The 22,567-nt window shown below is 42.7% G+C and overlaps 1 protein-coding gene across 9 annotated transcripts in view; it reads right to left on the bottom strand.

The window, feature by feature from the left end:
- Positions 1–22,567, bottom strand: part of ARSG (arylsulfatase G) — a 1,970,563-nt gene that overhangs the window by 5,390 nt on the left and 1,942,606 nt on the right. For 8 of the 9 annotated variants that reach the window (XM_085617295.1, XM_085617292.1, XM_085617290.1 and 5 more), the window contains one exon: positions 22,077–22,167. The exons of the other annotated variant lie outside the window; for it this stretch is intronic. In XM_085617295.1, the coding sequence (XP_085473421.1) occupies positions 22,077–22,167 (91 nt within the window). The remainder of the gene's footprint in view (positions 1–22,076; positions 22,168–22,567) is intronic. 9 annotated transcript variants of the gene reach the window in all.

The raw sequence follows: 22,567 nt of genomic DNA, 5'->3' as shown, positions 1-22,567 counted from the left end.
GGTCGGCGCTGCAATACCCGACGGGCACCCTTAAAGGGGCTCTTTAGCGGAGATCTTCTGTTCCTGGCCGTATGGTGTAGTGCGTGTGAGGGGTCTAGTGGTGTAGATGTGAATGCGTGTAGGTGATTAAAACAAGTTGGATAGGGGCACCTTCCTGCACGAAAAAATCCCCTGAGGCATATTCCCTTTTGGTCTGGCCTAGGCAGCGCGCATGCGCTGAACTAGGAGATGACCTTTAGAAATTGGTCAGCTCTTTTCAAGCAATCGTGCTTGTGCTGGCATCCACCTTATGGGAGCGAGCAGAGGCGCTCGGGTCATTTGTTTTCATTTAGCATGGCCGCGCGCTCCCTCTCTCTCCTGCAGTGTTTTCACCCACTCCCCATGCAACTCCCACAGATACACGAGTGCTTTAAAAGAGATTACCCTCGCCCACCCTACCTCACCTCCCTCTCTCTCCTGCAGTGTTTGCACCCGCTCCCCTGGCAACTCCCACAGTTTTCTTGGGACTCGAATCATAGTGGTCATATAGTTCGGAATGAGCAAAGTTGAAAATATATATATATATTTTTAAAGTTAAACATGCTCTTCTCCATTTTACTTGGTTTCTCCTGCTCCGACTCTCACCATTTTTGCTTTCCTCTCCTGTTTTTCAGCTCTACTTTTCTTTATTTCTTTTCTGTCTTTTGCGCCCGCTTCTCTATCCTTTGCATACATTTTTCCCACTGGTCCCCACTTCTCTCATCACCTTGACTACCATTCTTCCTCTAGTGGCCCGTCTACCATTCACTCATCGGCAGGCAGTATCCCTTCACATCGCCTAGCTCTCTGCAGCACTACTTGTAGCACCGCCATTCACAATTTGCGTGCCATTACTGTAATTAACTCCCTCTGTACCTCCCCTTGCATCCTCATCTTTATTTCTATTCCTCCCGTTTTCTCTCTTCTCCAGCTGTTTGCTTTGCTTCCTTTAGTGAACACTTGTTGGCTAATCGTCTTTACTTCCCCTCTTTGCTTCCATTCCAGTCATGTTCTAGCCCTGTTTTGTAACCTTTCTGATTCCCAAGCCCTCCGTGATTCCAGCTTGAAGAACATCACTGCGTGGTTAGGAAGTATTGACAATTCCCGGACGACTGGATGGCAGCGTCGTCGTGGTTTGGATCTCCCACTAGCCGCAGTCACCTTTCTCAGTCATCTGTTCTCTTTTCCACAGTGTCCTCTACCCACTGGCTGTCCCTGTGCTCCACAGCTCTCCTGTCATCTTATCTCTGCACCTTGCTCTATTGACCGCCTCTGCCTCCAGCCCATAAATCACATCTGAAATCCACCGCAGCGGTCGCTCCCCAGCAGGGGCCTGCCGTGTAAATCAATCGGGTGGGTACAATATCGCATACTTCCCTGAAAACCCTGATAAATTATGTACAGCGCTTTACTGACATCTAGCAATTTGGTAATATACTCTGCCTCCATAATCAGATGCACGAGAGATGTCACTGCCCTCCCTGTGCCTGGTTATCTTCCTCACGTTTTAACAGATGATAATGTTTATCACCTTTCTCTTCATTGTTCACCATAAGGCACTTCTGTAGTGTTGAAGCTTCATGGCGTGTCCTCGGCTTTACGTTTACGCATTCCTGGGTGCCGTGGTGGTTATTCTTATGCAGTCTGTCATTGTCACTAGTGTCTGACATGTCATTTAAGAATGAGTTCACAAAGTGCTTCAATCTACTGGGCAGACCAAGTGGTCTGCGAGTGGTAGCCGATATTGGTCAGCTGCCAGTCCCGAGTGATTTTATAAAGACCTGTGTAGTCAGTGGTTTGAGGCGATGTTTGCTTCTGCAATATCACTTTTGTATTCTCTGACCTGAAGTGCCCTTTCCACTGCCCCTTTCACCAGCACCACACCCATTGACATTGTACAGCCTGTCAGTGCTATCAGGTTCGGGTACCAGTAGTTATTACTTTGCAGTTTTTAGCTTCTGCACGGCCTCAGAATTTAAAACTCCATTACATTCACAGAATTGCCTTCTAGACCTACTTTTGGTATTCCAAGCAGCACCGTGGTTGGGCTTGGAGATGGTGACAGAGTCTATATTTGATGTGTGCTGGAGATGCAGGGGCAAAGTATTCGCGTTCAGACATGGGCACTACTGATGAAATCATAAAAAAACATTACAGCTTCTTGTTGTGAATCAGGTCTTAGCAAATTGGTATCATGTACTTAATTTTGGGGACTGAAGGGAGTAAGCTTTGTAGCCTCGCAAGCGGCTGGAGACAATTGATTATGCAGGAGGAAACTTTCTGAACCTTCAATTGGAAGTGGTACAATAACTCTTTACATTGTTTTTACATTAATAAGTTGAAATAAGGGGCGAGTTTAGAGCAAGTGAAAAGCTGTTTGGTAGGAAAAACATTTGAAACTGTGTGGCAAAGCTACTGCATACTAGTGGGGAAACTGCAATTACAAAGCAGCTGTAACCACGCATAGCCTGTACCATGTACCAGTGGCACAAAACTATCTTATATATATATTTCTAAATCAGACTACTTGAACTAGTGTGTAGCAGTTGTATAGCTCTTCAATTCCTGGCTGCGCAACACCCAGGAAAATGTGCTGCATGGCTAAACACTTATAAGGTCCCAAAGGCGAGACCTATTGGCTATGTCAATGCTTGGTCTATGTGTGCTGCACACACAGAAGGAGGAAGTAACTAGGAGAAATAAAGTTGTCTCATTACGCCACCCATGGGAAGGCGTATCTTTTTGGCACATTCCCAGGTTTACCAAATCTGGTAAACCTAGGAATCCGTCAAAATCTATGGAAGTTGCATGTGATCACCAATGCAACAACCATGGAATGCCTTCTCAGGGTGGTGTAAGGCAACCCAGCAATTTGTGCTGTGTTGCTTTACTCCAGGTTTATGGAGCCACTCAGGCCCACACAAAGTGGCCTTGCGTGGCTTCATAAATCTCACTTAAGGTTTACGTTACACATGTACCATGATGCATGGTGCAAACGTGATGGAAACCAGGTCATAAGTATGCTCCTGTGTTTATTTCTAATATTCGAGGAAAATGATGTGTGTTTTCAATATTTTAACACAGCAGCAGCAGCTTACCAACATTACTGCAAATAATCTCTGTGACATCCTTCCATTTCTCATATGTTTTGATTAAAAAGAAACTTTTTTATGGATGTTTACAAAATGTCTGTAATAGACTCTCCCACATCACTCACATTAAATATAAATTAAAGGAAAACGGTATTTAAAACAATCCATTGAAGAATTGTTCAAGGTCATCAAGGCAAGACTCGCTAAAGAACAGAGCTGTCTCTATCAGGGGGCTGGGGCCCTAGGCCAGAGCTCACTTTGCCCATGCCTTAAAACGTCTCTGCCTTCCTGCACAAAAATAATATATAGAGGCGTTTTCCTCTTTTTGTGGTAGTATACATTCAAAGAGTAAAAAACAAGGAGAAATTAAGATATTTCTCCTCAATCCTCCTCACCTGGGGAGGCGTAAGATTTTGACGCATTCCCAGGTTTACAAGTTCTTGTAAATCTAGGAATGCGTCAAAACCCATAGGAGTTGCGTGGGAACATCCAATCAATGCCCCTGGAATGCCTTCCTTGCACAGAGTAAGTCAACGCAGCGATTTGCATTGTGTTGCATTACTCTATATCTGGGAAACCATTCAGTGTCACGCGAGAAGTTTGTGCTGTGCATGGTGCGTGGTACATGCATGACGCAAGCCCTCATATATATGCCCCTAAGTGTCCAAGGGTGTGTGCGAGTGCAAACACAATTCAAGTGCAGTTATGCTTCCGAATTAAAACCATTAAACACAATCGATAACTTGCACAACTGCCGTGCTAACCACAATTGGCACACCAAATGCACTCACCCTTAATACGTCAAATGCAATTGCTAATGTTATAAACAAGCTTACATATTAAATGACATAACACATTACACTTACCACTTAAAAAGTAGGATGTCATATAAATTATTGATTTAAGTATGTGTTATTTAAGGACATGTTATTTTTTGGTGCTGTTCTTTATTGATACAAATATTGTGAGGTGCTTTTTTGGCCACTGCTTTAAATGTACACCCCACACCCCTAATGGGTTTCCATGAAATTCAAATTATCACAAGCAAGTTAAACATGTTAAGTGTCTGCTAACTAATGTGCAGATTGGTAAAGCTGTGCTGAAGATATTAGCAAATCAATTATATTTTTTGACCTCCTTTGCTCCCTTCTCCTCTATCTCAGATCTGAATCAAATCTAATATTCTTGAACTGGGCTTAATGCGCTACAAGCCAGTCAAATTTCATGCAGATTAATTCTAAAGCTCCAACATTTTTAGCACAAGAATTTTGTTTTTGCCCCCCATTTAACGTTGCTCCCTCTTGATGGATCTGCACGAAACTTTCAATATCCCAAAAAGATTAAATATTCTAAATATCTGCAGTAAGCTAAACAGCTTTCCAACTGTCAAGGTATCACTAAAATGTAATTTCTTACCGTCTTCCTAGAACACTATTGAACGGATTTACACTATTCCACCAAATGTCTTGTGTATAGTTATAACTTTGTGGCAAGATTGTTGTAATTAATTCCGTTCAGCTTTTTTTTCTGTATCGAAGAGCAAAGAACCCTGTGAGAATTAAATGGAAAAACCACACTTTTTGGACCGCCCTCTTTCTTGGCCAATGCCCGATGGATCTGCATAAAGCTTGCCATGAACATAAAAAAGAAAGCAAAAGAGTGGAAAGGAAGTGGATAAAAAAATATGATGCTATTAATAAATTAAAATACATAAAATCAATTGAAAAAAATACCACTATGCTATAAAAGAAGCTCGGACCATCCATCTTTGCATGAGAATTGACAGGGCAAAATAACTTTTTAGAATAGTTCACTCTCTTATGAAATCTGCTATTAAGAACTCAGGAAATTGTGCCATCTGAATCTCAATGTTGGCCAAATACGTTCTTGAAAAAGTCAATAATATCTATGCCTGCCTCCCTGGTAGGAAATGCAGTGCATAGTGATTCTGTAAGTGATCTGCCCCAGGGCCTTATGGTCAATGTCAATGGGCTCCCCCAGGACCTCATGACCAAGAAGGAACTTGCAGCCTTCCTGGCCGTTAGGAAAGACGATATTGAAGATATTGAAGGTATAATGAAAACTGTAAAATCTGACTCCCCACTTGACTTGACTTGGCCCCTTATGCCGTACTGATGAAAGGGGAAAACATAATTTACCCGTTTCTAATTTACATTTTTAACCTGTCACTCATGCTTCCGTAAGACCTAAAATTAAAGGCTAATATCTCTACTTCCAGGCATTGGTAAAATAATAGGAAAAATTGTCAATAAACTCCTTTCATTATTTTTGGAAAATAATAAGATATTAGACCACACCAAAACAGGATTTTGTCCTAGATGTAGCACTGAAACTGCACTGTTAGCATTTATGGAAGAGATTTAAAAATTCTTTGATCAAGGCGGATTGGCCGCAGTTATATTACTGGATCTCAGTGCAGCGTTTTATACCATGTTTCACCCCTTTCTACTACGAAGATTAGAAGAGGTGGGAATTACGAGCTCAACCCTCAAATGGTTTGCTCTTTTTTGAATGACAGAAGCTTTCAAGTTTACAAGAAATCTTTCTATTCACATTCATGCCTTTTAAAATGTGAGGTGCCACAGGAATCTGCCCTAAGCCAGAGGCTATTTAACTTGTATGTCTGCCTGCTAGCAGAGATTGTATCTGCATATGGATTTTCACTGGTGTTCTTTCACTTACCGCTGACAAAATGGCAGTGTCCAATCAGCTTAATGTGTGCCTAAAATAAGTAGCAATATGGATATCTGCCAACTGCTTAAAATTAAACAGCGATAAACTGATGTGTTAGCAGTAGGCAACAATCCCAGTAGCTGGTCTGAACTAAACTGACTGGACTTTTTAGGGGATCATCCTAAATCAGCGATGAAAAGTCTGGGGATCTGAATTGACAGAGAGCTCTCACTATAGGTTCATGCCAAGGAATTAGCCACAAGCTGCTTTGGGCTATTAAGGACATTTTGAAAAGTGTTAAACATGTTACCTTGATCAATGCGGAGAGTGCTGGTGCAAGAATTAGTGCTTTCACAATTGGACTATGGGAACTCGCTCTAAGTGGACAGTCCTCAATCTGTGATTAAAAGAGTACAAGTGATACAAAATGCAGCCCCATGGATCCTGCTAAAATTACCTAAATATCTTGGTGTCTCGTGGGAGTCTTTACATTGGAGGCCTGTCTCCAAAAGGATTCAGTTCAAGGCTCTATGAATACCCCATAGGGCGATGAATAAGAAAGGCCCCACGTTAGTACAGCATTTGGTCTGTCCTTACAACCCAAGAAGATCGCTGGGTTCTGCCATGCTAGGGCTACTAAAACTTCCTAGGATTAAGAAATCTAGGTGTGGAGGAAGTTATTTTGTTTGTTGCTGAGTGGTTATTGGAGGCCCCACCCCCTTTCACCACCATGCTGCAAACGCACCTCCTGGCATACTACTGGTTGGGGAATGAAGTCCCCTTGGCTGCTAAGGCTCCTTAAGGGCCAAGAACCCCTCCTGTTACCTACAGTAAGTATAGTACAGTGTGATTGCTGAGAGGTATTTGGAGGCCACTCTGCAAATGCACCCCCTAGCGCGCTACTGGTTGGGGGATGAAGTACCCTTGCATGCTGAGGGTTCTTGGGGGCCAACAAGCCCTCCTATTACCTCCAGTAAGTCCCACACAGGGGGATTACTGAGAGGTCTTTGGAGGCCAAACACCTTTTTTCCATCACTCTGCAAACACACCTCCTAGTGCACTACTGGCGGAGGGTTGAAGTCCCCTTGGATGCTGAGGGTCTTTGGGGATCTCTGCTGTTACCTCCAGTAAGTCCCACACAGCAAGATTCCGGATAGCTGGTCAGCAGCCCGCCCCCTTTTCCCACCACTCTGCAAACGCGCCTACTAGTTAAAAAAACCTAGAAGTTTACTTAAACAAACCAAAGGTTACAGGGACGTTATAGTTAGGAAATAGAATTTAAAAAACCTTTTAAATTCACTGAAGAAACCAAAGGCTCCCGGGACGTTATAGTTAGGCTCAGATTTCCCTTATACAAAACCAGTGAAATTTAGCAGTTATAGTTAGCTGAGCAAACCATAACTTACGCCCCCCACAATGCACTGCTGATGACCTCAAATATTACATCGCTCATGACATGGTCAGTGACATCACTGCTGACATCTCAAATGGCATCAGGGATGACTTCATCCACAGAACCACTCCCACTCATACCCCCATACAACCTCTCATATGCCCACTCACACACCAAAACAACCACTCACATACCCATTCACAGACCTATACCAGTACTCACACACCCACTCACTCCTCCATAGAGCCACTCACACAACCACTCACTCACACAGCCACGTACTCACCCATACATTCATACAACTAGTCACTCACCCATACAGCCAGTAACACACCCACACACTCACCCATACAGCTTCTCACATACCCACTTATTTATCTACACAGTCACTCACACACCCACTCACCCATATAACCTCTCAAAACAGCCACTCACTCACCCATACAAGCACTCACACATACATTCATACATCCACTTACATACCCATTCATGCATTCATAGAAGCACTCTCATATATGCTTACTCACCCATATAGTCATTCACACAGACACAGTCTCCAATACAACCAATCACACACCAACACACTTAGCCAAACACTCACCCAAACAGCCACTCACTCACCCATACAGCCATTTACATACCCAGTCAGTCATTTATATAGTCATTCAGACACCCACTCACTCTCCCATACAGTCAGTCACACAGCCACTTACTCACCCATACAGCCATTGACACGCCTACTCACTCAGCAACATAGTCACTCACACACCCATTCACTCACTCACCCACATAGCTACTCACATACCTACTTATACACCCATACATCCACTCACATACCCATACAACCACTCCCACACCCACAAAACCACTAACACACACACCAATACAACCACTTAGATACCCACTTACTCACCTACAGACCTAGTCAGAAATCCACTCTCTCACCCATACAGTCACTCATGCATGCACTCACCCCTGCATACAACCGCTCACACATAGATAGTCACACACCCCCCAGGCCACACATGTTAGAGATAGTATTACTCATTAGTAGCACAACTAGTATACTAATCTAACTTTCATAGTAGGTTAGTATATTTGTTTAGCACCCATAAACTCTTATAAACACATTCACTTGATGATGTCATCAGCATTGTCATTTGAGATGTCATCAGTGATGTCACTGGCCATGTCATGAGTGATGTAATATGTGAGGTCATAAGCAGTACATTGCGGGGACTTAGGTTATAGTTAATTCAGGTAAATATAACTGCTGAATTTCACTGGTTTTGTAGGAGTGAAATCTGAGCCTAAATATAACGTTCCTGTAACCTTTGTTTTTTTCAGTGAATATATACATATAATCAATGAAAAAACCAAAGGTTTAAGTGCCACTCACACATCTATAGCAGGTTCGCAGGTGGGCGTGAAACGCTTCAGGAGGGATCTCAGGTAGGTGCCACATGTGACACTGGTGTGCAATTGTGGGGATCTGGTACGTGGGGTGTGGGAGGCTGGTTGCTGTTACCCATCACTGACAGGTGGCTTGAGTCATGTGCTCTGCGCACTAAAGAGGCTAGAGACACACAGGCGATGAACCACAGCATGGGCTCGTCTGAGGATGCAGGGGCTGCTCACACACCCCAGCACCAGGCCTCAGAGGTCAGAGTGTTTTCGTTTTTATTTGGGACTCAGCTGAGTCCAAGTCCCAAGATGGCTACTGGCACTTCCTGATTGAGGTGTTGGCTGCCAATCAGATCTCTGCATGAAATCTGCAAGATTTGCGGAGAGTCTGTGTCCCTAGATATACAAATTTGGTTTTCATTTAATATCTCAAAAACTACTGAACAGATTTACACAAAATCACAAAAGGCATGTCTACTGGACCAAAATCCAACTTTCTGCTAAATTCGGTGTACTTCCGTTCCGCGGTTTGGGCTGTAGCACTGTCTAAAATCTCTATGGGAATTAATATGGGAAACGCACTTTTCTTGACCACCCCTTTTTCTTGTCCCCCGCTTGACGGATCACAACAAAACTTTCCATGCACAACTAGAAGCAGGAGGACTCTTTTTTGGGGAAAATGTCATGAAGATTTGTCAAACGGTGCCAAAGGTATAGGCAAATCAAAAAACACTTTTCCTACGGAAATAACATCCTAACTATAAATACCCACCAAATAAATAAATAATATATATATATATATATCACAGCACAAGCATGTGCAATTACAGCACACGTAGGCACTCTCGGGATGGATTTAAATCAGCTTTATTAGTGCAGACGCGTTTCAGCCTGTAGCCTTCATCAATGCATAAAGTTGAAATTCTTAAAACACAGCGCGCAATACATGACGTTTAAATGATCACTGCTGTTTCCTTATTGGTAAGTTTCTAATGATGGTAATCAAGAAAGGACTGCAAAAGTTATTTCTCGCAATACTGGCTGCCATGTAAGCAAGGTAATTTATTCACAGTATTCATTATATTGCAAATGTCACCTTTATTTTCATATCGAGTTCTTACTTCCAGGAATAAGAGGACACAATTCCTTTACCTTGCTTGTCAGGCATGCCAATGCTATTTGCAGTTCCTTGCGCTGTGAATGAATACTCCCTCGCCAAGCCTCTCGATGTTATACCAAGATGTGGTTCCGCGGGTAGCAGTACAATTCCTGCATTCCCCAAATTGGAATAATTTGCGATGCTCTCATCGACGGAGGTCTCTTTTAGAGGCGGTTCTGGTCACTGCTCATAAATCACGGCTCCAAAGTCCCATTAAATGCAGCTTTGCCGAACTCTTAAGGCGGGTGCCTTTCTCGTGAGAACGGGGGCTCACGTAAATATCACAGCTCAAGCATGTGCATTTACAGCACACATAGGCACTCTCGGGATGGATTTAAATCAGCTTTATTAGTGCAGACGCGTTTCAGCCTGTAGCCTTCATCAATGCATAAAGTTGAAATTCTTAAAACACAGCGCGCAAAGCATGACGTTTAAATGATGACTGCTGTTTCCTTATTGGTAAGTTTCTAATGATGGTAATCAAGAAAGGACTGCAAAAGTTATTTCTCGCAATACTGGCTGCCATGTAAGCAAGGTAATTGTAATTGTAATTGCACATGCTTGAGCTGTGATATTTACGTGAGTCCCCGTTCTCACGAGAAAGGCACCGCCTTAAGAGTTCGGCAAAGCTGCATTTAATGGGACTTTGGAGCCGTGATTTATGAGCAGTGACCAGAACCGCCTCTAAAAGAGACCTCCGTCGATGAGAGCATCGCAAATTATTCCAATTTGGGGAACGCAGGAATTGTACTGCTACCCGCGGAACCACATCTTGGTATAACATCGAGAGGCTTGGCGAGGTAGTATTCATTCACAGCGCAAGGAACTGCAAATAACATTGGCATGCCTGACAAGCAAGGTAAAGGAATTGTGTCCTCTTATTCCTGGAAGTAAGAACTCGATATGAAAATAAAGGTGACATTTGCAATATAATGAATACTGTGAATAAATTACCTTGCTTACATGGCAGCCAGTATTACGAGAAATAACTTTTGCAGTCCTTTCTTGATTACCATCATTAGAAACTTACCAATAAGGAAACAGCAGTGATCATTTAAACGTCATGATTTGCGCGCTGTGTTTTAAGAATTTCAACTTTATGCATTGATGAAGGCTACAGGCTGAAACGCGTCTGCACTAATAAAGCTGATTTAAATCCATCCCGAGAGTGCCTACGTGTGCTGTAATTGCACATGCTTGAGCTGTGATATTTACGTCAGTCCCCGTTCTCACGAGAAAGGCACCCGCCTTAAGAGTTCGGCAAAGCTGCATTTAATGGGACTTTGGAGCCGTGATATATATATATATATATATATATATATATATATATATATATATATATATATATATGAAAAGCGTTTTTTGACTTGCCTATAACTTATATATATATATTTGCACCATTGAACAACTAAGGAAAAGAGCAGCAACAACAGAGAGGGTCGGATGAAATTGCTTTCATGGCAGAAATCCTTACCTGAGACCTGCAATCTCCCGTGGAAAAGGAGTGCTTTGGAGCTGGGCAAAACTTAAGGTATTTACAAGTGGTATAGCATGGAGAAATCGGACATTAGTTTCATTTTTTAAAGTTACAAGGACTGCAGATAAAAACTGCCAGTAACATATTGGGCTGCCAGTTTTCTTAATATTAAATAATTGTGGCATAGTGTGCTGAAATCTTGCCTGTTTCCGATTTGTGAATTATAAATAATGACACTGCAATATTGTAACTGGCAACTGAGCGTGAACCTTACCACAGAGTTTAATTGTGCACCCGTGCTAGTATATAAAGCTTAAACACGGCTCTTTTCAGTTGAGAAAGGCTTACTGAAAAGCTGAAACGTGTCCTGAGTGCTGGCTTGAGAAATGAAAATAAAAACAAATTCAGTAACTCCGTGTTAGAGTGCAGACCTTTCTCCAAATTTGAGAGGATTCAGTGGCAAATATATACATAATATTATATATTTCAGCAGGCTCCACACGGCAAGAGTTTCTACAGCACCAAGGAGCAGAATCCACAAGTAAGTTGCTTATAAAACCAAAAAGTGTTTATTTATTACACCATCGTATACACCATCTGTATTCAAAGAAGTGTCCGCCAAACGTCGCACACTTGACCAATGTGCCGGTGCCTGCCGTGGTAGCGGTAACCACAAATTATGAGAAACAGTTGTCAAAGGCCGTTTACGGCTGAAACGCGTTGTTTTTGTGAGCGATTAAATCACTCGTAACATCAGGACAGTGTGCCGCCTCATTCTTGTGGGTCTGAACTGTTTCTCATATATATATATATATATATATATATATACATATTACCTACTGGCGGTCGCCAGTAGGTAGTTATAGTTAGGACCACGTTTCCATAGGAAATCCGCAACATTCTATTTTGAATAACTTTGGCGCCGGTCGACGAATCCTCGCGAATTTTTAAAAATAGGTGGGGCGCTACGCTACGCTCCTACCCTGAAAGTCTCAGGGGGATTCGTCAAGCGGGGGCTGAGATAAAAGGGGGGTCCCAAAACGCGTTTTTCCCATGCATTTTTCCATAGGACCTTTAGACACAGCTACAGCCCGAACGGCTGAACAGAATTACTTGAAATTTGGCAGAGAGGTAGTCCTCAGGTCAAGGAAGTGCCTTTTGTAGGTTTGGTGTAAATCTGTTCAGTAGATTCAGAGAAAATAGCCTTTAAATCAATATATATATCTGAGCCAGCTTACGGTGCGCTTACGGTGCGCTTACCGTACGCGTACGGTGGCGTGCGCGAGCGCGATTTTGATTGGCTGTTAGATCTTAGTAAACATTCGAATCGGTCGAAACCAGGAAGCGGCGGCCGCCATTTTCTCTCTCGCTCTCTGAGTTGGGCAGCAAAAACGATGCCAAAAAATGTCTAAAGAGGCAGTTTCTTGAGATCCTAACCACCCAGCATTGATATAGGGGTCCCCAAACAACCCCCAAGCCCAAAAAAAAAACTTTTTTTTTTCGGAAAATCGCCGATTACGCTTACCGTACGCGTACGGTAAAAAAAATTTTTTTAAAAAATTATCCACACCCTCCCCACCCCGTGTGCAAATGGTGCCCGAAGGGCACCATTTGCGCATGGCTTATTACAGGTAAGAAATAAACAAAGAATAAATTTCACAAAGATGCGCATAATATGTCCCCCATGTGCGCACGGTGCGCGAAGCGCATCGTGCGTACATGGCCCATCCCGCATAACGTGGGCACGCGGTGCGCGCAGCGCACCGCGTGACCACCGTGCGTGCACGGCACTAACTGCGTAAAGTAGGCGCGCGGTGCGCGCACGGAACGAACTGCGTTAACTGGGCGCGCACGCCACGAATGGCGTAAAGTAACTTAGCATTTAAAAAACCGTACAAATTCACTGAAAAAACCATAGGTTTCACACCTGTTATAGTTAGGAATTAGCATTTAAAAAACCTTGCAAATTCATTGAAAAAACCATAGGTTTCACACATGTTATAGTTAGCTGGACATTTTATTGATAAAAAACCAATGAAATTCCCCCGTTATAGTTAGTGCAGGCAACTATAACTCACGCGACCGCAATCTTCTGCTGATGACATATGTGTCTTTATGAAAAAAAAATATTTGTAATATATGTATAGCTAAAATTTAATGGAAGAAGACGGGCAAATAAGTGTCTAAATACAGTATTAGCATCAGCAGAGGATTGCGGTCGCGTGAGTTATAGTTGCCTGCACTAACTATAACGGGGGAATTTCATTGGTTTTTTATCAATAAAATGTCCAGCTAACTATAACATGTGTGAAACCTATGGTTTTTTCAGTGAATATATATATATATATATATATATATATATATATATATATATTCCAAACAACTCGCAATATAACTCCTTAAAAGGAATCACGGGTGCAGACCTCTTGAAGTGCCAAACAGTTTTATTTATTTATTTCCCCATTGATGTCAGGACGCGTTTCGGCCATCCAAGCGGCCTTGATCACCTGATAATATATATATATTATCTACTGGCGGTCGCCAGTAGATAGTTATAGTTAGGACCGTGTTTCCATAGGAAATCCGCAACATTCTATTTGGAATAACTTTGGCGCCGGTTGACGAATCCTCGCGAAATTTTCAAAATAGGTGGGGCGCTCCGCTCCGCTCCTACCCTGAAAGTCTCGGGGGGGATTCGTCAAGTGGGGGCTGAGAAAAAAGGGGGTTCCCAAAACACGTTTTCCCCATGCAATTTTCCATAGGGACCTTTAGTCCAAGGTACAGCCCGAACGGCTGAACAGAATTACTTGAAATTTGGCAGCGAGGTAGTCCTCAGGTCAGGGATGTGCCTTTTGCAGGTCTGGTGTCAATCTGTTCAGTAGTTCCTGAGAAAATCAAAAGTAAAATCATATATATATGTGGGCGGAGCCTAACCACACATCTCATCCTGAGATCTGATTGGCTGTCAGCACTTCATCCAAGAAGTGTTGGCAGCCATCTTGGGACCAATATACATGATAGCACCTCATTAAAAAGCATTGCAGTTAATAGAAGGTTTTAAGACTTTAGTTACATTATAAATCATTTGTTGATGGTACCATACTCATTATAGGAATTGTGGTATGTTCTAAGGTGATTTCACCATGTGAAAAAGCCTTCTGCTGGGATATCATGATTGAGAGGAAAATATTTTCTCATGCTTTTCCCACAGAGGTTTGGAAGGTGATCTATAAGCTAAACTGAGAGCTTATTTTCTGTAAATTCACATTATCTTTCTCAGTCATGTGAGAATGAAGTCTGGCATTCTCAGTAAAACATGTACATCCAACAAGGGCAGAGACTGTCAGTTGATTCCTTTGTGTTCTACTGCAGCTTCCCAGAGTGTTCCAAAGAACAACTAGAGCGCTAACAGTCCTACTTATGATAAACGTATGGCACACCTGAAGCCATCTTGCTTGGATTAAAGTGGTAACTCTTAAAACATTTAATTTAAAAAGGAACAAAATGAGGGGGTTCATTTTTCCATAAAAAGTATGATTAGTGCTGCAGAAAGAAAAATTAGGGCAAATTTTGAGTGACTTCTCAAATCCTCTTCTATTTCATTAAAAAATTCTGACATGCAGACTGAAACATGCACTTTCAATACCAGCAGCAGTTTTCCCTGGTGAGCAGTAGCTTTACTACAGTGATCTAATGAGCAAAAAGAGTGCTAACATTTTGAATTTATGGCAAATGTGTGACACATCTGAATGCCTTTGGAATCAAAGTAAAAAACTGAAAGTATTTCCTACTGAGGAGACTGCAGTAAATGAGGAAATTAGGAAACTTCATAACAAATAAGTCTGCCAAGATGGCCATCAGAGACAAAAGAGCCCAAATGTAGCCCAAATATCACCCAGATGTAGCCCAAGTATAGCCCAATGACAGAATGTCCCAGAGTGTTCTTAAAAACAATTAGAGCGCTTACTGTCTTCATTATGACAAAAGTATGGCACACCTGAAGCCATCTTGATTGGAATAAACTGGTAACACTTAAAACATTTAATTTAAAAAGGAACACAATGAGGGGGTTCATTTTGCCATAGAAATCATGATTAATGCTGAAGAAAGAAAATGAGGGCACATTTTGAGTGACTTCTCAAATCCTCTTCTATTTCATTAAAAAATTCTGACATGCAGACTGAAACATGCACTTTTAATACCAGGAGCAGACTTCCATGGTGCAGTAGTTTTACTACAGTGATCTAATGAGCAACTAGAGTGCTAACATTCAGAATTTATGGCAAATGTGTGACATATCTGAATACCTTCATGATGGAATCAAAGTAAAAAACTGAAAGCATTTCCTACTGAGGAGACTGCAGTACATGAGGAAATTAGGAAACTTCATAACAAATAAATCTCCCAAGATGGCCACCGGAGACAAAAGAGCCCAAATGTAGCCCAAAATCACCCAGATGTAGCCCAAATATAGCCCAATGACAGAAGTGTGCAAAACACTTATTATTTTGTGTTTTTGCAGTGTTATATAGTGCAAACTTGTCAGGTATTGGAGTGCTTTACATGAGCATTGGTTACATCACACAAGAACAAATTCATTTTGGTTGTAGACATGGGGAGACTAAGTGATTTGACCAGAATCACAGAATGTCGAGCTGAAGCAGAAACTCCAACCTGGTTCCCCAGTTGCAAAGTCTACAGTTCTGGAAGTAACACCACATTCTCTCCCCTAAGTGCAACATTTAATCAAGTGGTCAACTGGATAAGAAAACATAAAGGTAACAAATAATTTAAAAGTGCTTTCTCGCTATTTGAAAACTCAGAAAATATGTCCTTATTTTAGTCTTTTAGAGAACTAACCATAATTTTGATGCCAATAAGACCCTCTCATATATGTAATTTCTAAAGGAAATGCTCTAGGTATTACAGTTTTGATTACATCAAGATGACTTCAGGCGTTCCACACTTTTGTAATAAATATAGAATGTTAGCAATCTAGTTGTTCATTAGGATACTGTTGAGAGGCAGAGGCCAGGGGCACGGACTCTGAAAATTGAAGGCAGGTAGGAGGGTGCAAAGGCAACAATTTAACCACACTGAGCAGGCAGGAAGGGCCGTGGCAGCACAACAGACTATGGAGGGCAGTGGAAAGGGGGGCAGGGGCAACACACCAACAATACAGGACTTGCAAGAGAGGCTGTGGCAATGTAATAGACCATTGTGGGCAGAAGGAAGAGGCAATGGTAGTACAACCATACATGCCAACAGACCCGATTCAGCCAGGAAACGTCCAATGTTTTTAAGCTCAAATGGGCTTTATTTTATCTGTCTCCTGTCTACAATCTTCTCTTTTTCAATGTAACTCAAAGGGGAAAACCAATACCCCAGTTTTTTTTCAAAATCTCCCTCTTACCAAGTTCAAAATGTTCGCAAGTATGGTACATTGGATCATGGAAGGAAATGGGGTAGGGACATGGACTTGGATAACAGAGGACAGGAGGGACATGGAGAGGTGCACCAAACTGACCCTGCAGGGCAGGCATCAGGGTTTGCAGCAGCAAAATACACCACACAGGGCATGCGGGACGGGAGTGCAGCACAACAATCCATAGAAAGCAAGAGGGAGGGGTCAGGACCATGCACATGGACAACAGAGAACAGAGGGGCAAGAGGCAGGACCATAATGGACAGACAGGAGAGAAAGCTGCAGCATAACAGACCATAAAGGGCAGGAGGGATGGATCAGGGGCATTACAATGGAACAGACAAGCCAGGAGGGAGGGAGTAGGGGTCTGCACATGTAAACAGAGGGCTGGGGCAAGGGGGCAGGGCAGGAGCAGCAAGATAGCCATGGAGGTCAGGCAGGATGGGCACTAGAAGCAAGACACACCATGAAGAGCAACAGTGAGACTGTGATGGCATACACACAGACCATGGAGGGAAGGTGGGAGGGGCTCAGGGGCAGCTAACTGACCACACAGGGAAGGTGGGAGGGGCCATGGCAGCACAGAAGACCATGCATGGCAAGTGGGAGGGTTAGTGGTAGCACAATGGCTATGATGGGCAAGAAGGAGGGTGCAGGGGCATGCACAAAGGACGATGGAGGATAGAAGGGAGGGTCAGGACCTGTGCACAGACAAGAAAGTTCAGGGGAAGGGGCCTCACAACAGACCACACGGGGCAGGCAGGAGGAGCAGTTGCAGCACAACAGACGAGGGAGGGCAGAAGGGTGGGGCAGTACAATGGACCATGTAGGACAGGAGGAAGAGGATAGGGGCATGGCATGTGGACAGGCAGGGTGGAGGTGGCAGGGACAGGTTACAGTCATCTGACAATGCTAGGCAGGTGGGAGGGGAGTGGCAGCTCAACAGAACACTCAGAGTAGATAGGAGTGGCAGGTCCATGGAACATGGTGGGCAAAAAGGATGGAGCATGGGCATACACAAAGACATCGGAGGGCAGGGGGAAGGAGAATAGGGGCAGCAAGCTAAGCACAGAGTTTAAGCAGGAGGTCAATGATGGGGCATAGAATTGGGCAATGGAGGGCAGGAGGAGTGGACTGGTACATCATACTAAATTGAGGGCAGTGGCAGCACATCAGACCATGCATGGCAGGAGGGAGTAGGCTAGTCCATGGATTCACACAACAGAGGATAGGGAGGAGGGGGATGGGTCAGCAAGCTAACTGTTCAGAGAAGGCGGGTATTAGGAACTTTATTGTTTTTAAAACGTGTGTCTGTGCGAACTACTTAAAATATGAACAAGTATGCAGCATAATCTCACTTTTATTCAGGAAGAAGAGGACGTTTGTGACTGTGACTCCAGGCTCGCTTGGCAGAAACACCCCCTGACCCTCCACCCCCTATCGCAAAATGTAATGCCCGTGAAAAGGGTAGGTGAACACAGTGTTATATAGAACATAGTCCTGAGAGCACGATTGAAAATGAAAACTAGATATAGTGTATGGTATAAACTATGCACCAAAAAGTGTGATATAAGATGAACCGGGCGTGAAATATAATATGCAATACATTGTGCGCAATGACAGATTCATTGGAGAGCTCGAGATAGCACAGGCACTAGTGCGTGCTATGTGATATGCGCCTTGGAGTGTAATATGCACAGGGCAGTGTTGTGTAACCTAACTAGTCTCTAAAGTTGTAATATAAAATATGTGCTGGGGAGTGTAACGTTGCATATGCACTGTGACAAAGATATGGATCCCAGATTGTAATATGTATGGCATAGCACTGTGCGTTATAACATAGGCATCGAGGAAGGCAGGTTAGATGGGGCAATATAACCCGTGCGAAGACAAGTGTGGCATGATATATTCACGGGGTGGTGTTACAGTGCACATGGGCTAGAGAGTGTCATAGCATATGCACTAGCTAGTGGAATACAACACAGAGGTGTGTGGCACTCAGCAGGCAATGGTGGGTGTAACACAGCATTGGGCTCTGCCAGGAGCGCGCTGTGACTCTCAAGTGATGTTCGTCCCCTTTCCAGAGAGTAAAATAAAAAGTATTACACATCCGGCAGTGGATGTGTGTTTTATTAACCGTGAGGGGGGTTTCTTGCATAGTTTTGGTCGAATTTTTGTCGAATCCCCTTTGAATGGTTTGGTGTGCATGTGAATTAAATGTGCCTGTCAATAGCTACCCATGTTTGTATAAATAAACGACGAGGGTGTCTACTGGGATTAGGCACGGTAGGGCATCAGACATGTCAGAGCTTCACTAGTGGTGTAAATACATTCCACGTGGATTCATTGTATGCATAGTCGCCTTTTAATGAATATCACGCAAATCGTCATGGTGATAGGTACGTACGGTTTGTCCAGCATGTCCTAGGTGTGTCTATAAATATATATTTTTTTAAAATAATAAAAAACAGTGGCCGGCCCTGGGGATTGGGGTCAAAAAAATATAATTAGGAGACAGGCCCTGGGGGATGGGGTCATCAGGGCCAATAAATTAGAATAAGAAGGGGAACCACACAGCCCCCCTTCTTAAAAAATTAAAATAAATAAAAGACTGGCATCGTGCCAGAGGCCACGCCCCCTCCTTGCAGCACTCTGCAAACGCGCCCCTTGGCGAGTTGTAAGTTGGGGAATGAATTTCTCTTCAATACTGAGGGTCCTTGAGGGCCAACTAGCCCAACAGGCATCTCCAGTATGCACCAGGGAGCTGCGCTGCAGACAGGTGTTCTGAGGCCATCCCCTTTTTACACCTCTCTGCAACGCAGCTCTGTGGCGCTTACTGGAGGTACCTAGTGGTCTAGTTTGACCCTAGGGGCCCTTAGGATTCAAGGGGACTTAATCTCTCAACTTAGAACAGCCACAGGGCGCGTTTACACAGTGGTGAAGGGAGGGGACGGGGCCTGAGGTGACTTGTGCAAACACGCACTATGGCACGTTTTAAATTGGGGATATAATTTTCCTTCAATACTGAGGGCCCCTGGGGGCTAACTAGCCCACCAAGTGCTTCCAGTAAGCGCCACTGAGCTGCATTGCAGAGAGGTGGTCCAGGCCGTGCCACTTTTTACACCTCTCTGCAACGCAGCTCTGTGGCACTTACTGGAGGTACCTAGTGGGCTAGTTGGACCCTAGGGACCCTCAGGATTCAAATTAACTTAATCTCCCAACTAAAAACGGACACAGGGCGTGTTTACACAGTGGTGAAGGGAGGGGACGGGGCCTGAGTTAAAGTGAGCAAAAATGCTCTGTGGCCTGTTTTAAGAGGTAGTTTTAATCCCCCTGCCCTATTATATACTAGGGGCTTACAGAGGAGGTCATGCTAATCACAGGGGGACCCCAACGCATAATGTTCCCTAGTGTATGTAGGTGTTTTCACTGTATTCTAAGTGTCTTTTAACATAGCACTGGCTCTAGGACTGGTTAGTCAGACTCAGTTACCACCAGTATCCGTCTGAAAAAGTTGAGGGTACAGGATGATTTTGCAACAAGGCTTCTTTCTGCTCTCCTTTTTGTTCTTTCTGCACGTTATCCTTCTTCCTGCACTTTTATTCGTCTTTGAGGACTTCTGTTGCTTCTTTCTGCACTTCTTTTTTTTCTTTCTGTGCATTTTTTCTTCTTTCTTCACATGTCCTATCTCTGTAGGCATAGTTAGAAATTAGCATTTAAAAAACCTTTGAAATTCATAGAAAAACCATAGGTTTCAGGCACGTTATAGTTAGGAATTAGCATTTAAAAAACCTCAGAAATTCACTGAAAAAACCATAGGTTTCAGGGGTGTTATAGTTAGCTGGACTTTTCACTTGTACAAAACCATTGAAATTCCCCCGTTATAGTTAGTTCAGCTAACTATAACTCGTGCGCCCGCAATGCACTGCTGATGACGTCACATATTACATCACTCATGACATGGTCAGTGACATCACTCATGACATCACTGATGGCATCTCAAATGACATCACTGATGACATCACTGAGGACATCATCCTTGTGATAGAGTGGCAGACCTCCTCTCACCCTAATATAACCTTTGATACACACATTCAAAAATAGAGACTAAACTCTTCAAAACAATGGACATACCAATACCAGTTACAACAACCTCTTCAGTAAGTCTAAGATCCACATACACATCCACTCATTCACCAACAGTCCTATACAGTCACTCATACATGTATTCACTCATAATATGTACTCACACAATGCCACTCATCCATAGAGTTACTCACACACATAGTCACTCATGCTAATAAAGAATCAAACATACATTTATTTGCATATACAGTTATACACACACCACCACACTTACTTCTACGGAAACTTACACATACTTAGTCTTTTAAACAATCACTTATAGAAACACATACTTATTTATACAGGAACTCTTTCAATCTCTCACTCTCACATATACTCACTTATATACACCAATAGTCACATATACTAGTTTAAAACATATGTAGTTACTCATAAAGACACTATTGAGACAGTCATTCACTCACTAACAGACCCATACACACACTCATCCACCCATACAGTCCTGCACACATGCTGTCTTCAACACATACAAAGAGTGAGTCACTCATTCATGCACCTATGCACTACGTAATACCCCCCACCGAACCATGCAGACACTCAGACTGATACTCAAAAAACCAACTAATAACCTATATAGACACCCATGTAGCTACTCACCAACCCATGCAGCCACTTATACACAAAGTGAGAGACTGATACAGATATTTACATATTTAAACATTACTCACTAAGCCATGTATTCACTATAATACACTTAATCAGTCAGTTACACAATCAATTTTTCAAAAACAAATCATCCATTTAAACACTTATATACCCATTTATTCTTCCATCGACCTTGAGATATACATATATAAAACATATTTAATTTTCAGAAAAACACACATTCACTGGATGATGTCATCAGTGATGTCATTTGAGATGTCATCAGTGATGTCACTGACCATGTCATGAGTGATGTAATATGTGACGTCATCAGCAGTGCATTGCGGGCGCGCGAGTTATAGTTAGCTGAACTAACTATAACGGGGGAATTTCAATGGTTTTGTACAAGTGAAAAGTCCAGCTAACTATAACACCCCTGAAACCTATGGTTTTTTCAGTGAATATATATATATATATACACACACAGAGAGTGAGATACTGAAACAACTGCAGATAAAGTGCAGGTATGGTTACAAAACAAGACCAAAAAACACTAAAGACTCTAAATATGTTTAATTAACATAACTAAGGCCCCTGCGATGCACTGCTAATGATCTTACATATGACACTACTGATAACATGTATGCACAGAAAAAAAGCACAAGTAGTAATTCTCACTGTACCTGTCATGTAATACGCTTTGTATTGACCCATTCGGACAGTCTTGATATCTCCAAATTGTCCAGCTGCCCCACTGTTTGGATGGAAGAGTACCTGGAAACAGAGAAGATACATTTTTTACAAGCTTAGTTCAGGAGGAAAATATATATAGATTTGTCAGATATATAGATATATATAGGTAAATATATATATTTACAACCAAGCACGCTTTCTGAGTAAAGTTCTAACTTTTTGCCAACTCTAGTTAATTCCATTTAGCTCCCCTTTCTGTATCAGAGACCAAAGTTTCATCTTGGAATTAAAATAGGAAATCACACTTTTGGGACTCCCATTTTTCTTGGCATGTGCTTACTGGATCAGCACCACACTTTCTTTGAGGAGCCAAAGCAGGTGAACTTTTTCCTTGAAAGTTTCATGCAGATTCATCAAATGTGCCAAAGTTATTAAGAAAACCAAAAATATTTTCCTATGGAAAGTCCCACCCAACTATAGC

The sequence above is a fragment of the Triturus cristatus genome, chromosome 7, assembly GCF_964204655.1.
Source record: "Triturus cristatus chromosome 7, aTriCri1.1, whole genome shotgun sequence".
In the NCBI taxonomy this organism is placed as follows: domain Eukaryota; kingdom Metazoa; phylum Chordata; class Amphibia; order Caudata; family Salamandridae; genus Triturus; species Triturus cristatus.
Note: the sequence above shows the minus strand (reverse complement) of the source record. Positions and strands in the feature narration are given on the sequence as shown.